The 15176-nt window shown below is 46.3% G+C and overlaps 1 protein-coding gene across 1 annotated transcript in view; it reads right to left on the reverse strand.

Annotated features, from left to right (window-relative positions):
* The window catches only part of ERBB4 (erb-b2 receptor tyrosine kinase 4), a 2375242-nt gene that overhangs the window by 297708 nt on the left and 2062358 nt on the right, over positions 1-15176 (reverse strand). Inside the window, exon 20 of the mRNA XM_086955561.1 lies at positions 10052-10237. Coding sequence (XP_086811687.1) covers positions 10052-10237 — 186 coding nt within the window. The remainder of the gene's footprint in view (positions 1-10051; positions 10238-15176) is intronic.

Consider the following 15176-nt stretch of genomic DNA (forward strand, 5'->3'; position numbering starts at 1 on the left):
TGCCTCTGTAGTGAGCCTGACTGCTCAGAGCCAAGCTACCCAAGGGTAAGCATGGGTCAAACTGTGAGTGTGATCTTGTGCCCTCAACGGGAGCTGTAGTTCTGCCTAGTTGGGGCCTTCAACCAACCAGACATTGCGCGTTTCAACAAACTAGTATAATATTGTAGAGCTCAAACTTTACAGGTGGATCTGCTTGTTTGGTTGGAGTTTGTGTGGTTGTAATATATCGTATCTAAGAAGAGTTAGGTGTGATTCATAACATTCCAAAATATGATCTGGATGAACATGTTTTCTCATAACTAAACACATCTAAAACAGAGCTCTTACTCCTATACTTACACATATTCTCCACTCTAGACCATACCCTACCATGATCTGACTGGCCTGTAGGGCAACCTGGCAGTGACTGAAGGGCAATCTGACAGATCAGTGGTTTGGGTGGCTGTTTGGCTAATTTGGCTGTTTAATGTTCTGGTGGGCCGTTTTTGACTGTTACTTTGATATTGCTAGAAACAATGCCTACAGCAAGCACACATGCATGCAGTCTACCGTGTATTGCGAAACACATATACAGCCTGTCTTTGCAAGTTCAAAACTGCTCCAATTTGCAAATGTGGGCTACTTTTCTAGCTATCTGATTCACTAATGGGGGCAACTTTATTTTGGTGCCCGGGCCTATTTTCTGTTCCAGTCCGACCCTGCCTCCCACGTTGGTCCCTTAGGTTAAAATTTCAGGACTTACCAGAAACTAACTATGCAGCTCATCATACTGCCAACTGAACTGCCTCCTGCCAACTCTACCTCCTCAGGAAGTTCAAACCACCAACCTCCAGCAGATTTTTGAACAGTGGTGCAATCTCTGATTGCGTTCTTCTACGGTGACTACACTATAATACTGTGGTTCCCAAAGTGTGCGCCGTGGCACCCCGGTGCGCCCTGATGAGAAGCAAGGGGTGCTGCGGTGCCGCGCAGGATGTGGGGGGGCTTTAAAGAAATGCCACCTTCTGCCGCATCGCACCTGCTTCAAAACATTGGCGCAGAGCGCCCCCTCTCCACCTCCTGCCCCCATTCCTGCAATCACAGGCTGCGAGAAGCTCACCTCCACCACACACACTCTTCAAGAGCGCCCGACCGGACTGGGCAGCTGTACCCTGCCCCCCCCCCCTTTCCAGCTCCAAACACATCCCCTCCATCACCGGCTGCAGTCCCAGCAAATCCCATCCCATGCAACATGTCCTGTGGAGTATGAAGGGTTCTCTAGGAGTCCCCACTATTTAGGAAAAACATCGGACTACGACTTTCAAGAAAGGAGATTGGGTGATGGCCAGAAATAGCCTGCAATTATGTTATTAAAGAGCGGGAGCTCTTTGGCCTTAGGCAGACGAAAATAAATTGCTTACTTTGTATGTGGACGAGGGTGGTGGGTCAGGCACATATTTTTAGGGCAGAGCATACTTCTCGTTAGCAAACTTTGGCACAGGAAGAGAGAAAGCCAGAAAAGGGAGAAAGGAAAGCAAGAGAAAGGTAGGAAAACTGTGACAAAGGGGAAAAGGCAGGAATGGAAAAACAATTTTAAGAGGGAGTTAAAGGGTCAAGGCATATAGGGTGGTGGAAGAAAGAGGTGCAAACTGGAGTAAAATCTAGGCAGCCATGGCATATGGAAACCCTGGCATTTAGCATCACCGGAAGCGGGGCTCCTAAGAAAAACAAATGTCATTGTGCACTTATTTCTTTACACAATATTGACGTGCAGTAGATAACGACTCGATTACATTTATGTGACTGTGATGGCTGCAGGTAATGACTCGATTAAATGTATGTGATTGTGATGGCTGCAGCGACTCTACTTCCACAGAGTTATTTGCTCATGCATCTTCAAGTAGAGTTTATGATGGGATGACCTTTATCCTGAATAATGCTCCTTCAACTTCAGTCAGGGCCACTTGAAATATGCAATTGTGCAGCTGCAGCGTTTTGTACATAATTATGGATGCATAATTTGCTAATTTTGACCCCCAAAAATTGGTTCTGGCTCAAAGGGCCAAAGGTTACTAAAAACACAGCTACAAGTGTTGCCACACAGCTGAAAGTCAGTCGCAAATTTTGACTGGTTACTTTTCAGATGTTTATTGCTGCATTTGGGCTTGAAACTAGTACTAATAATGTGGAGCCTTTTCCCAGACAATGTTAACATTTGTAAAAATAACAAAATAACTCCAACTCGTGGAATCAGCCGTGTTATCTACATCATGATTGTTAAATAGGGAAGTATAAGGTTAAAATCTATCAATAAATGTGAATCCTCAAATTCCTTGGCACTCCCTTGTAACCTTGTAACCTTTTACATGTAACTTCCTTCACATTCTTAAGTGAAGTGCCCGTTGATCTTCCTGTACTTTTCTGCATTACATAAGATTACAGAATTTATGGTTCACGGAACCAATGCGCACCTGAGCACCTTTGATAGAGATCCTAGTGGCAGGACACTCTGAGCCTCAATTATCTCCCCCCCCCCAGCCCCATGTTTCACATCTGGTAAACTGAGGCGCCAGGGTGTGGCATTCTCTCCCCTTTATGAGTTTCATAGTAAGAACAAAGAATTAACAAGGTAATACTGCACGTTTCCCACACTTTGTACTGCAAAACTCATCAGGAATTCTAGGTAAAATGTGTTGGGAGAAGCACTCCTACAACCATGCAAATGCAGGGCCCAAGTGGGATGAAAAAAACCGGGGGGTGGGGGGGGATGTCTCAAAGTGCGTGGCCGATGCAACAAAGGGCGTGGCCTAAAATACTCAAGTCAAAAATCCGTGCCTAGTACAGTGCTCTGCCTGACCCACTGGCAAAAAAGTGGTGGGGAGCCACGGCCAACCGCCAACCCGGTCAAGGGTGCCACGGGTCAAAAAAAATTGGGAACCACTGCTATAATAGGTAGGCTACACAAAAGCTAAATGGCACATCTCATATCCATCTTACTCTGTATTGCACAACTGTCAAAGGAACAAACAAATCAGACAGCAATGTGTGCATTTTAAGAGACCTCGAATGGCTACCACTTGAGGCTAGAATTTCCTTCAAATTGGTAGTGAAACCACCTCAGTCTGATCTCCTACATAAGAAGTAAACTCAATACCGTAGGCTGTCTGAAAAACACCAGATGCAAATCAATATTTCTTCTAGACAGTGCCACGAAAAGAAAACAACGAAAACCATTAACCAAGCCTTCTCCTGTCAATCTCCCAGAACTTGGAACAGCCTCCCAAAAGCACTCAGACACAATTCAAACTTCATATCCTTCCGCACAGCTCTACACACTCATCTACTCAGACTCTACCAAAACTGGACTGTTAAATATCCCACTCTTTACTACCGTGTCTTAAGATACTTGTTCTTTTCCAATTATAGTTAGTTTTTTTTAGACAATTTTATTCTTCGACACTAATCCTCTCTACATTTGTAATTAGTTCTGTGTACTTTGCTGTCTCGTGTTAAACACTCTGCTACCCATGCATTGAGGTTTGCCTATATAAACATAACCACAAATAAAATAAAAAAGGTCTGATTTTCCATACTTCATAAGGTGTCGCAGAGGAAGTCCCTAGTAATTTTAAAGATTCGGTTTTACTGAAGAACATGAAAAGTTGTTAACGTACGACAGCATTAAAACAAAGTCCCTATTATATGCTGCATTTTAAGTAAAAATAATGTTTTTGCTAGTCCTGTTACAGTAATAGAGAAGATGGCGAGTTCTATAGATGTCACGTGACCGAATGAGCCTTTATTATTTAGTGTGTCGACGATGCCGGAAGAAAACAGCCCTGCCAAAGCAACTGGGGAGCGCCTTTAGTCAGTGAAACTGCCCTCTCCGCGCGCTCCTTTATAAGGCTTATCAAACACTTTCATTGGGCCCCGGGGGCTTTCCTTTCAGCGGAGGCTGCCGCGCGCGCGCGGAAGTCCCTGTTCCTCCATGGTTCTGCCTGATTAGCATGCAAAGGCAGAAAACACTTACCAAAAAAGCAGCCCTAAATAACTTGTTTTAGATACCGCACTAAATGTCGTTTAGCTGCCTCAACATTACTTATGACTGGCATAAAAAAGCGAATCTAAATATTGTGAGTTAAGTACAACAGAACGAGTTTGGTCATGCACACACTGTAGATTTAGAAGCACGAGTGAGTACCCTTCTAAAATCAATATTTAATTAGGCTACATACTGCTTAGTACGTGCATGCGCGATAAAGTGTCTCAAGGCCATGCCGGCTTCTAGTACCGCATGAAATAATCATGTCTTGTTAAACACTGAGCAGACACCCGCCGTCTGGGAGCCATTCCAGGAGAGCTTGGAGGCTGTGACTAGGCACCCTCTCAGCATCACCCTGCTCCTCCCTGTCGGAGGAGGAATGTCTATGCTAATGAGACCAGCCCACGCCATAGAAAGATGCCCTTTCAGGACTCTCAGTGGCTAGCAAGGTCAGGTGGTACCCAGTGTGGAAAATTTCTTGTCATCCCCGGCTTGACAAAATGGCAAAAATGTGTGTTTAAACACATATATTTGCCATTTTGTCACCCCCTCAGTGATGACACCCAGGGCGGCCAGCACCGACCACACCCCCCTCCCTACGCCACTGCACTGAATGAGGCTCCTTGACAGCACTGCGGCAACAAAGAGCTTGGTCAGAGAAGGCGCTAGGAATCTCTTTGGATCCTGAGGACGCTGGTGAGTCTTAAGAGGTTCAGTGAATGTCAACAGGTTGGATTGCATTCGGAGCACTTGTATGAGTCTGATCCAGATTGCTAAGGCTAATTGTCGATTTAAATCTTTATTCTTTTTTTAATTAAAACCATAAAAGTAAGAATAACAGTTCCCAAGACGCACTAAAGAAATACGTTGTCATATAGGTGTTGCGTCTGACACAGTGCACTAACATCGGATACACAATTTGTCACAATGTATTACAATATGTTAAAACTCAGGGCCGATAGTAAACGAAATAGAATATGTAAAATTCAGAATATAAAAAAAAGTAACAAATTACAGGCAGCAAAAACAGAATGTCAATCGATTCGTAACATATTTCAAAGCATATCAGTTTATACGGAAATAGCAGCATGAACTTAGATAAGATATAAGATAACAAGATGTAAGGCCAATCAGCTTGTCGTAAAGTCCTAATGTGGTTTGGTAAGCTTAGACCGGACCCAAAGGGTCACAAGGTGCGTAGCAGCTTAATGCATTAATATATCTGGTGAAGACCTATCAGCAGCTAGTGAGTTTGCCTTGCTATGAACAGCCCTATTACCCCACAATGTTAATGTTAAAAATGATTTGTAGAGCGCACTTACACCGATTGGTTTCATGGCGCTGTAGAAAAAGGCAGAGTGCATAGCTCGAGAGGAACTTAGTTGTAGTTGCTTATAGAGCCAGGTTTTAAGTGCTCTTCTGAATTTCATGAGGTCCAGGCAGGCTCGCTAGCAAGGTCAGGTGGTACCCAGTGTGGAAAATTTCTTGTCATCCCCGGCTTGACAAAATGGCAAAAATGTGTGTTTAAACACATATATTTGCCATTTTGTCACCCCCTCAGTGATGACACCCAGGGCGGCCAGCACCGACCACACCCCCCTCCCTACGCCACTGCACTGAATGAGGCTCCTTGACAGCACTGCGGCAACAAAGAGCTTGGTCAGAGAAGGCGCTAGGAATCTCTTTGGATCCTGAGGACGCTGGTGAGTCTTAAGAGGTTCAGTGAATGTCAACAGGTTGGATTGCATTCGGAGCACTTGTATGAGTCTGATCCAGATTGCTAAGGCTAATTGTCGATTTAAATCTTTATTCTTTTTTTAATTAAAACCATAAAAGTAAGAATAACAGTTCCCAAGACGCACTAAAGAAATACGTTGTCATATAGGTGTTGCGTCTGACACAGTGCACTAACATCGGATACACAATTTGTCACAATGTATTACAATATGTTAAAACTCAGGGCCGATAGTAAACGAAATAGAATATGTAAAATTCAGAATATAAAAAAAAGTAACAAATTACAGGCAGCAAAAACAGAATGTCAATCGATTCGTAACATATTTCAAAGCATATCAGTTTATACGGAAATAGCAGCATGAACTTAGATAAGATATAAGATAACAAGATGTAAGGCCAATCAGCTTGTCGTAAAGTCCTAATGTGGTTTGGTAAGCTTAGACCGGACCCAAAGGGTCACAAGGTGCGTAGCAGCTTAATGCATTAATATATCTGGTGAAGACCTATCAGCAGCTAGTGAGTTTGCCTTGCTATGAACAGCCCTATTACCCCACAATGTTAATGTTAAAAATGATTTGTAGAGCGCACTTACACCGATTGGTTTCATGGCGCTGTAGAAAAAGGCAGAGTGCATAGCTCGAGAGGAACTTAGTTGTAAGCTTGCTTATAGAGCCAGGTTTTAAGTGCTCTTCTGAATTTCATGAGGTCCAGGCAGGCTCAGATATCGAGGGTGAAGGAGTTCCAGAGACGAGGAGCGAGTGTGGCAAATCTGCAGCCTCCTCTGCGCTTCTGTCTGAAGGAGGGGGTATGGAGAAGTGAGAGGTGAGCTGAACGTAAGTTGCGGGTATGGGTGTGCCTGACTATCTAGTTGTCTATGAAATTGGGGCTTTTGCAGTGCAAAGATTTGAAGATCATACAGCCTGTTTTGAAGGTGCAGCGTTGGAGCATGAGGAGCCAGTGTAATTTCCTAAGTAGTGGGATGGCAGGTTGCCATCTGGGTTGGCTTAGGAATAGTCTGGCTGCGTTGTTCTGGACCATCTGCAGTCGCTTCAGTAGGTAGAGAGGCATGCCAAGGTATAGAGAATTGGCGTAGTCCAGGTGAGATAGGACCGTGGCTATCACCACCTGGTTAAGGGCCTCTGGTGTAAGGAGGCGACGTACCTTTCTTATTTTCCTGAGTTGGAAAAAACACTTGGAGACCACAAGACCCACTTGTGATTTCAATGAGAGGTCGCTATTTAGTGTGACTCTGAGTGTTTTTGCCGATGGTGAGGGAGAAGGTGGTGAGCCCATCTCTGAAGGCCAGTAATGTGGGCCCCAGTGCTTAGGAGTGTCCCCTGTGAGTACCAGCTCAGTCTTGCCAGGGTTTAGTTTAAGATGGTTTTGGTCCATCCAAGATTGCATGAACCTCATGGTAGACTGAAAGCTGGTAGTTGAGCTCTCTGTATTATTGATCTTGAAGAGCAGTTGTAGGTCGTCAGCATAGTTGAAGACAGTCACCTTCCTGTCTCTAAGGGACTAAATTAAGGGAAAGATGTAGATGTTGAACAAGTGGGGGGACAGGGAGGAGCCCTGTGGGACACCGCAGGTGATTCACTGTTTAGGGGCAACTAGGTTGCCAAGGCGGACGGCCTGGGATCTGTTCTCCAGGAAGGATCTTAGCCAGCTGGCCGCAGTGCCCTGGATGCTGGCCTGGCCGACACGGTCGATCAAGATGGTATGATCGACCGAGAGATCCAGGAGCACCAGGGCCTGGGGGGAATTATTGTCTGCGCAGTTGCGAAGTGTGTCCAGTACGGTGAGTACGACAGCTTCCGTCGAGTGCGCAGGCCAGAAGCCTGCCTGATGGGGCTCGAGATAGTTGGACTCCTCCAGAAAGTTAGATAGGCATCTAGCTACATGTGCCTCCATCACCTTTGCTAGAAAGGGAAGTAGAGAGATGGGGCGGTAGTTTGACATGCATGTGGGGTCAGCCCCAGGTTTTTACAGAAGTGGCACGACTGTCGCTTCCTTGAACACTGAGGGGGCTTGGCCAGATGATCAGGAGTAATTCAGGAGAGTACAGGCAGGATCTGGGAGAGCGGAGAAACAGTATTTTAGTATGTGAGGGGGACAACTGTCTGAGGGAGCACCAGATTTGACTTTAGCAAGGAGCTCTTGAAATGTCTCTGAGGTGATGGGGGAAGCTGTTGATAGTGCGATTGTTGTGGAGCGTAGCGAGGGCGGTCGTGTTGGGGAGTTTCGGAATACTGGCTTTAATGGGCGAGATTTTCTCAATGAAGTAGACATTGAGTGAGTCATAGAGGGTTTGGGTGGGGGTGGTCCTGGGGCGTACACTGTCTAAGTTAGTCAGTTCATTTAATAAGGAGAATATGTCTTTCGATCTGTTGTTAGAGTTAAGAATGCGTGAGGAGAAATGGGCAGCTTTGGCAGAGAGGATAGCCTTCATGTATTCGTTCCAGGCAGTGGTAAATCTGAGCTTTATGTCTGGAGGGTAGTTCCGGCGCCATTGTTGCTCAATTTGGCGTAGGGCCAGTTTCTTAGATTTGAGCTCAGTCGAGAACCATCTCTGGGCGCCTGCACGACGCGCCCGTTTGACTTTCTTGACAGGGGCATGTATGTCGCTTGCTGCGCGCATCCAGCCAGAGAGGTTAGCTTCATGTGTGTTAATATCAGGGTGGGGGGACGGGATAGTATTAGTCATTGTCTGGAGAAATTCCATTTTATCTAAGGCGTTCCATCTCCTAGCCAAGCCACCTGCAACCGTGGTGGCTTTCTTGGTGGTTGAGTGGGCAAGTGTGAATTTAAGTAGGTAGTGGTCGGTCCATAGGCAAGGAAATGTGGCGGGGGTCATGACCAGCAGAGAGTTAGTCCAGACTTGATCTAAAATATGTCCTTTGTGATGAGTGGGTAGGGTGACCTGCTGAGTGAAGTTTAGGTTAGTGAGGAGGTCAGTGAGTTCACTAGAGTGAGGGCCTTCAAGGGGGTCGTTGAACCAGTAATTGAGGTCACCTATGAGGAGGACCCTGGCATGGTCAATGGCCAGGATTGCAATCTGTTCACTTAAAGCGAGGGGAAAAGACGGCAAAAAACCGGGCATCCCTATATGCACCATGAGTCGAGGACTCAAAAATGTGTTGACAAAAGTCGATCAAAAAAGTCAGTCAAAAAGAGACTGGAGGTACCGCTCTCTCCGGACCTGCGCTGGCAGGCGCGGAAAAAGAAAGAACTGACATCAGCGCACGAGTGCGGCGTCTAAATAGCTGCTGCAACGTCATTCTGGTGACCATGACGCCAATGACGAATGCAGAGCCGACCGACGGTACCTTTCAACGTGCAGGAGTATTGCTGACGAAAAAATTCTCCAGATCCAGTCTGATGCCTGGGGGTAATTCACAATGTAAGGAATCTATAGTTAATTGTCTCTTTCAGATATATAATTTTAGGGACATCAAAAAATGTTGGCTAGTGCCATACCTATAAATGCAGGACGTTCTCTACATCATCGGGTGCAACATATGGATATGCTGGGCCACAAAGAGCACTGTGGATAGGACAGTGGGGAATGACAACTACACAAACTGAGCAAAGTAAGTAGGTGCTACCTGTTGACGTGTGCCAGCAGCAGATACCTGTGACATATGCTGTGGAGGGACTCAAAGGTGACTATTCTGCCTTAGACTGGCAGACGAAATCTGAATGGGAAGCCTCGCAACCCAAAATACAGAACGGTGACTTAATGGAAAGGGAGGGAAAGGCAAGCTTCCTATTGCTTACATTTCAAGTATGAATATGGAAAACCTTTGATTTCAGCTTTCAATTACACCAAGGTATTAACGTTTTTGGAAGTACTTGTTTGGCATCCATCTGAGTACAGTATCTGTTTTTCATGGGTCCTAGCGGCTACAGTATGTACACTAGAAATACTGGACCTGCTCAGAGCATCTCAGACATGCACAAGATCCCTTTGGCCACACTAAATTAACAAAGATGTCTTGGCTCACAAGCCTTTTCAAGATGCTGATGCCTTTGGGAACACACAATATGTCGAACAGCAGGCCGAGCATTGTTGCAGGGTAGATCTCTACAAATAACTAAGGATGGCTGGAAGTGAATTAAGCCCTAGACAACGCACAGGATCTATATACTGATGCCCTATGGCCTATGGCATGCTTGGATTGATTCATTTATCGGGTAAGGCACACCTTAATGTAATGTCACCATGCAAGCAAAATCAACCACACTCCTATATTTACAAATGTGGAGGGTTTAAAAGAATATCAACTGGCCTACCTTGGCTATTTGGACACACCAATTTAGCAGAAGCTGCGAGCCGATGTTGTCCTTGTGCTCATGAACGTAATCCAGAAGGCAGCCATGAGGCATAAGCTGGGTGACCAGTTGAATGGTGGGGCTCAGGCAGACGCCCAGAAGTCGAACCAAATGAGGGTGGTCCACGCTTGCCATTATCAGAGCTTCCTGTACAAAAAGAAAACAACAAAACAAGTTGATGTTAGCGGTGTATCAGAGGGAACTCCTGCATTGACAACCCTCAATCGTACTCACCTACTCTGTTCTTAAAAATAGCTCTAGTTGGCCTACAACATTGTTCACATTCTATGCATTTCTGTGTACTGTTGCATACCTCTCAGTATGATATCAGTTGTCTATCTTCACCCTGAGATGTTGTACCTTCCTCTTCATTTAACTGCATCTTCCTAATCATTCGTGGCCCAATCCTTCTGAATTCTTTCCCTCCCAAATAAAACACAATTCCTCTTCTGACCTTCCGATGAACAGAAGGTTACTTTGGAATGGGATTTTCCTCCACAAGTTTTTCAAATATTGTTGTGACTTGCATACGTAGAGTGCAAGCCTCCATTCACTATTAAACCACATAATTCATAATGGTTAGGTCTTTATTAGGAGGGGACTCATAATCCTCTCAGTAGCTTTGCATCCTCTGCAATACCTTTACAGGCAGTACCGGTAACTCTGGGAGAGGTAGTGTTACTGGGGAGATTTCAGATTTCTCTGAGGGTCCCCTTAGAAATGAGGAATTACAAGGGAAATGGGTAATTTGGGGTCCAATTGCTTCTGTAATTTTTCCTTTTGCCCCAGAGATTCGCTTGAAATTGAATTGACTAACTCTCAAGCGAAGCAAAACAGATCTGTGGTCTTCCTGTATTCATATTTTTGATGGGGTAGATAACGGCTGTCTCCGGCCTAATTAAAATTAACAGTCAATGAGTGACACATCCACTCCCTAGTGCAAAATATTTATACTTCTGATGCTTCAATGTTTCTAAACACTTCTTTTTTGGCATAGGGTCTTTACTGTCTAACTACTCCACGAAATGTGCAGTCTCATTTAGCTGGTTCAAAGTAAGCTATTACCTTCTTAATGACAGGATGGTCTTCCATCTATCCAGGATTATCAACAATTTCCCACAGCCTTGATATTCTAGCAAGCATGGAATGACAGCAGTCATGCTGTCCCATTCAATGATAATGGCTGCTTGGTCTGAACGGTTGCACTAACTTTTAGGGCCAGATGCATCAAAGGGTTTTACCCATTCTGTGTCTATGGGAAAATGTGTTCATATATATGGCCCTTACTCCAGTGTGCTTGTCCCACATGACCAAGCTGGGTGGAAGAGACCCCATTTTCATTGATTGTATATAGGCCATGGCATAATTTGAGCACTATTGCCCCACCACAACTAAAGGTGGACAAGCAACTGAAGGCTCGAGCCTGATGCAGGGTTCTGAATGAGCTAGAGGTCTCTTGGAACTTTGAGCCCAAACGAGCCGAGGTCTTATAGGAGTTGGTGTGGCCCAGTGACTACAGCTGCCAACCATGAAACATGGTAAACAAGGTTCGAAATCCGGACTTGGCTCAGCATCCTGTGAATTCCCTTCAAATTTCTTTGTGACAAAAAATATAGGTATGTGTCTGATGTGAAGTGCTCTATGTCATTGGGCAAGGTTTGCACTATGTAAATCCGCCAGCAATAAAATGTGAAACCTGTGTCTTACCCATGATCTAATCTCAACCTAAAAGAATTAAGGGCAAAACATTAACCTACATTAACGTACATGGGGTACGGCTCGTACACCGATCGTACAATGGGGGTACGGCTCGTACACCGATCGTACAATGGGGGTACGGCTCGTACACCGATCGTACAGGGGGTACGGCTCATACACCGATCGTACACCGATCGTACAATGGGGGTACGGCTCGTATACCCCATGATCGCAGGGGTACGGTGCGTACCCCTGCGATCATGGGGGGTACGCACCGTACCCGGGGGGGCCGTTCCGTACCTGTTTCGGCACGAACTCTGCTTTTACGGCTGTTTTCAGCTCCCGTAGAAAAAGGGTCATACGGTGCGTACCCGACACGTATCCTACTTGCTTGGTCGTAACAACCAGCCGCGAACCATACAGATGTCGCCTACAGCGGGTTCCGAGGGAGAATCGTACAGAGATTAGAGTAGTGCGGTGTCTTGTACGACTCGTACGGAGTACGGCTCCTGGTATGAATCGTACTTCGTCATACGTACGGGGGATGTTGCAGGGTACGATTCGTATGGGAAAAACGCTCCGAACGGCTATTCGGAGCGGTTTTTCCCGAATCTGAATCGACCCCCATATGTTTATCCTACAAAGCCATCTTGCTGCAAACAAGGTTTTCCCTGTATCAGAACTATATGTTTGCATCTAGAGAAACTGCAAGAACACTTACATCTGCCACAAACCCGCTCTGGGTATCAATTGCAATCACGAGTGAGCTCGCATGACATCTGCACCACAAAGACAGCCACCTGAAATCTCACAACCCGAGAACCATAAGAGGTGTTGTCTCAGACCCACAGCATTGTTTACTTAAAGAACAGTCACACATTCGTTACAATCTCACTCAAAGGCCAGAAGCAGCCACCTCACATTATCCCTCCATCAAGAGTGGTTACCTACCTGTGGCCAGCATTCCCCCTTTCACCACAAAAGCAATAACTGTGGTCCTGGATCACATGAAAAGCCATGTCAGATCCCACAGCCATGCTATGACACAAGAACAATCTTCTCAAACCTTGCAAATCCCATAGACTACAAAAGCATTCGCCCAAAGCTCACAGTATCCCCTCAGACCACAAGAGGGGTCATGTGATACGCACTGCCTCCTTCGACCAGTGTGTGCGCTTCAAACATCCCTGCTAACCAATTTTCACTTTGTCAATGTATGTTGGTTTTTGTAAAAACTTTATTGTTTGGGACTAACAGTTACCTTAACCCCTTCCCATGGCACCCCACTGAGAACAAATGCTCTTTTCATCCGGTTATAGCAGTTGTGTAAGGCTAAATAAGAAGAGTTAATATAACACCCAGGATAATGTGCTGCATGGCTAAATAAGTTTCCTAAAGACGAGGCCGTTGCATTGAAAATGCTTGTTTTAATTTTGAAGACACCTTATAATATTCTAACAAGATGTTTGTGGCATGATTTACATACCAAATATTTTCAAGGCTCGCCACATGCATGGGCTCTTACAGGTTTGGTCTGGCTCAGCTATCCCTATTGGTTTGTTGGCTCGCCCCTCTTTAACCAGGGCTGGCTGTAGGGCGGTGTGACCCGTGAAGCGGCACCTGGGGCTGACTTAGGGGGCGCTGTGTTTCGAAATAACATGTTTTAAAAATACCCGCTGCAGAGTTCTTTGTGCCCCCATCAGTTTTCAGGCAGAAACAAAAATATGAAGATAACCTTAGTGATTAATGTTCCTGCTGGACAGAGATTGGAGTTTGTCCAGTTGCAGTTTAAACTAGCGCGGAGGGATAATATGACTGCTGAAAAGAACATGTACCAAGTAGATCACAGAACTGTACTTTATGTGGAAAGCTCAGGGATTACTAATTTTGTCACCGATATTCTTTTGTTACAGCAATTCACAAGTTGCAACCCTAACACAGAACAGTGACTTGTGAACTGGCATCAAAGAGCTGCATGCAACCTGCATAATAAAGGTTAGGACGTTATGTTTTGCTTTCCCTAGTCTTTCATTATGTATTCCTCATATTGTTAAACAGAGTTAATTTGGATAGCTATACATTCTTACAGGGGCGGCCTTAGGCATGTGCAAGATGTGCACCTGCGCAGGGCCACCAAACCCCAGGAGCCACCACACCAATATATGTCTGTAGCGAGGTGGGGGAACCCTTGGCCCAGGTATGCGGAGAGGGACTCGTAACTTGTGACCCCCCCCTCTTTTCTCCCCAGGAAACGGACGCACCTACTTGGCACAGAGTGGAAGAGCCCTACGGTGGAGACGAAGCGGAATGGGAACAAGGTCCCTTTAACTGGCCAGGTATGCCTGATGAAGAGGAGGAGCCTAGGGCGGACTTAAAAGGCTCACAGCCCCAGGACCAGGTGTGTCTATACACCGGAGGAGCGGTCAGAGTGGATTGGAGAGGCGGAGAGGCGTGGAGCAGCGGTGGAAGAAGGAGCGGTATAGCGGAGGCAACGACGGAGCGAGAGGAAGCAGGAGAAGGCGGAGAAGAGGAGCTGAGAGCGACGGAGTCGACAGTCCCTGGACGAGGACAAGCGTCAGCCGAGGACAGAGAAGGAGAGTACTCGAGCGGAGTGCACGAGAAGCAAGCAGCGTCCGGACCAGAGGATTCAACAGCGGGGATCGACATCCAGAGAGAGCCGACAACGGACGGATCGAGACGCCGGTGGTTCCCCGGGCGACAAGCAAGATCATCGGAGCCAGGAGGCCAACGACAACACGCTTCGCCCAGCCACTCCCCCGGAGGGGCGTGGCTAACAGAGGTGCGTAACAAAGTTGCGGGGTGGGTGTGGAGTAAACACTGAGGAAGCCCCGATACCCTTGATAAATTCCCCTGAGCACTTCCCTCACCGTCACCTTTGTAAAAGTGCACAGTGTGTTCCACCACCCCCTTCCCTGATAACGAGTGTCATAAGAAAACCTGTCCTGATACTTTCCTCTGTCTTTGCTTCTCTCCTTCGGTGGAGACTGGGACACAACGGAGACCGACAGAAGAGGACGAAGAGGGACCCACCTTAGGCGGGAAGAAGGAGCGAAGGGAAAGAGCCGGCGTGAAAGAAGTCGATCTCCTCGACGTACTAACACCCGTCCTACTTGTACTGACAGACTGTATCAGTCAATAAAACCATCTTTGAAACCTACACGTACTCGTCTCCTCCCTATTCCCGACCAGCGGCTTACAATGTCCTTAATATAATAATCCTCTGAGGATGGATACATATTTGTGTGGTGGCCCCTGGCAGGGAATTGGCAGCCTCCGACTCTGTTCCACTTCCAAACACCCTCTTCACTGGCCTCTACGCTCCGCCCGAACCCCCTCTTCCTGGGTCACCTACCTTCGCTCCCTGCCC

The sequence above is a fragment of the Lissotriton vulgaris genome, chromosome 2_1, assembly GCF_964263255.1.
Source record: "Lissotriton vulgaris chromosome 2_1, aLisVul1.2, whole genome shotgun sequence".
Taxonomy (NCBI): Eukaryota; Metazoa; Chordata; class Amphibia; order Caudata; family Salamandridae; genus Lissotriton; species Lissotriton vulgaris.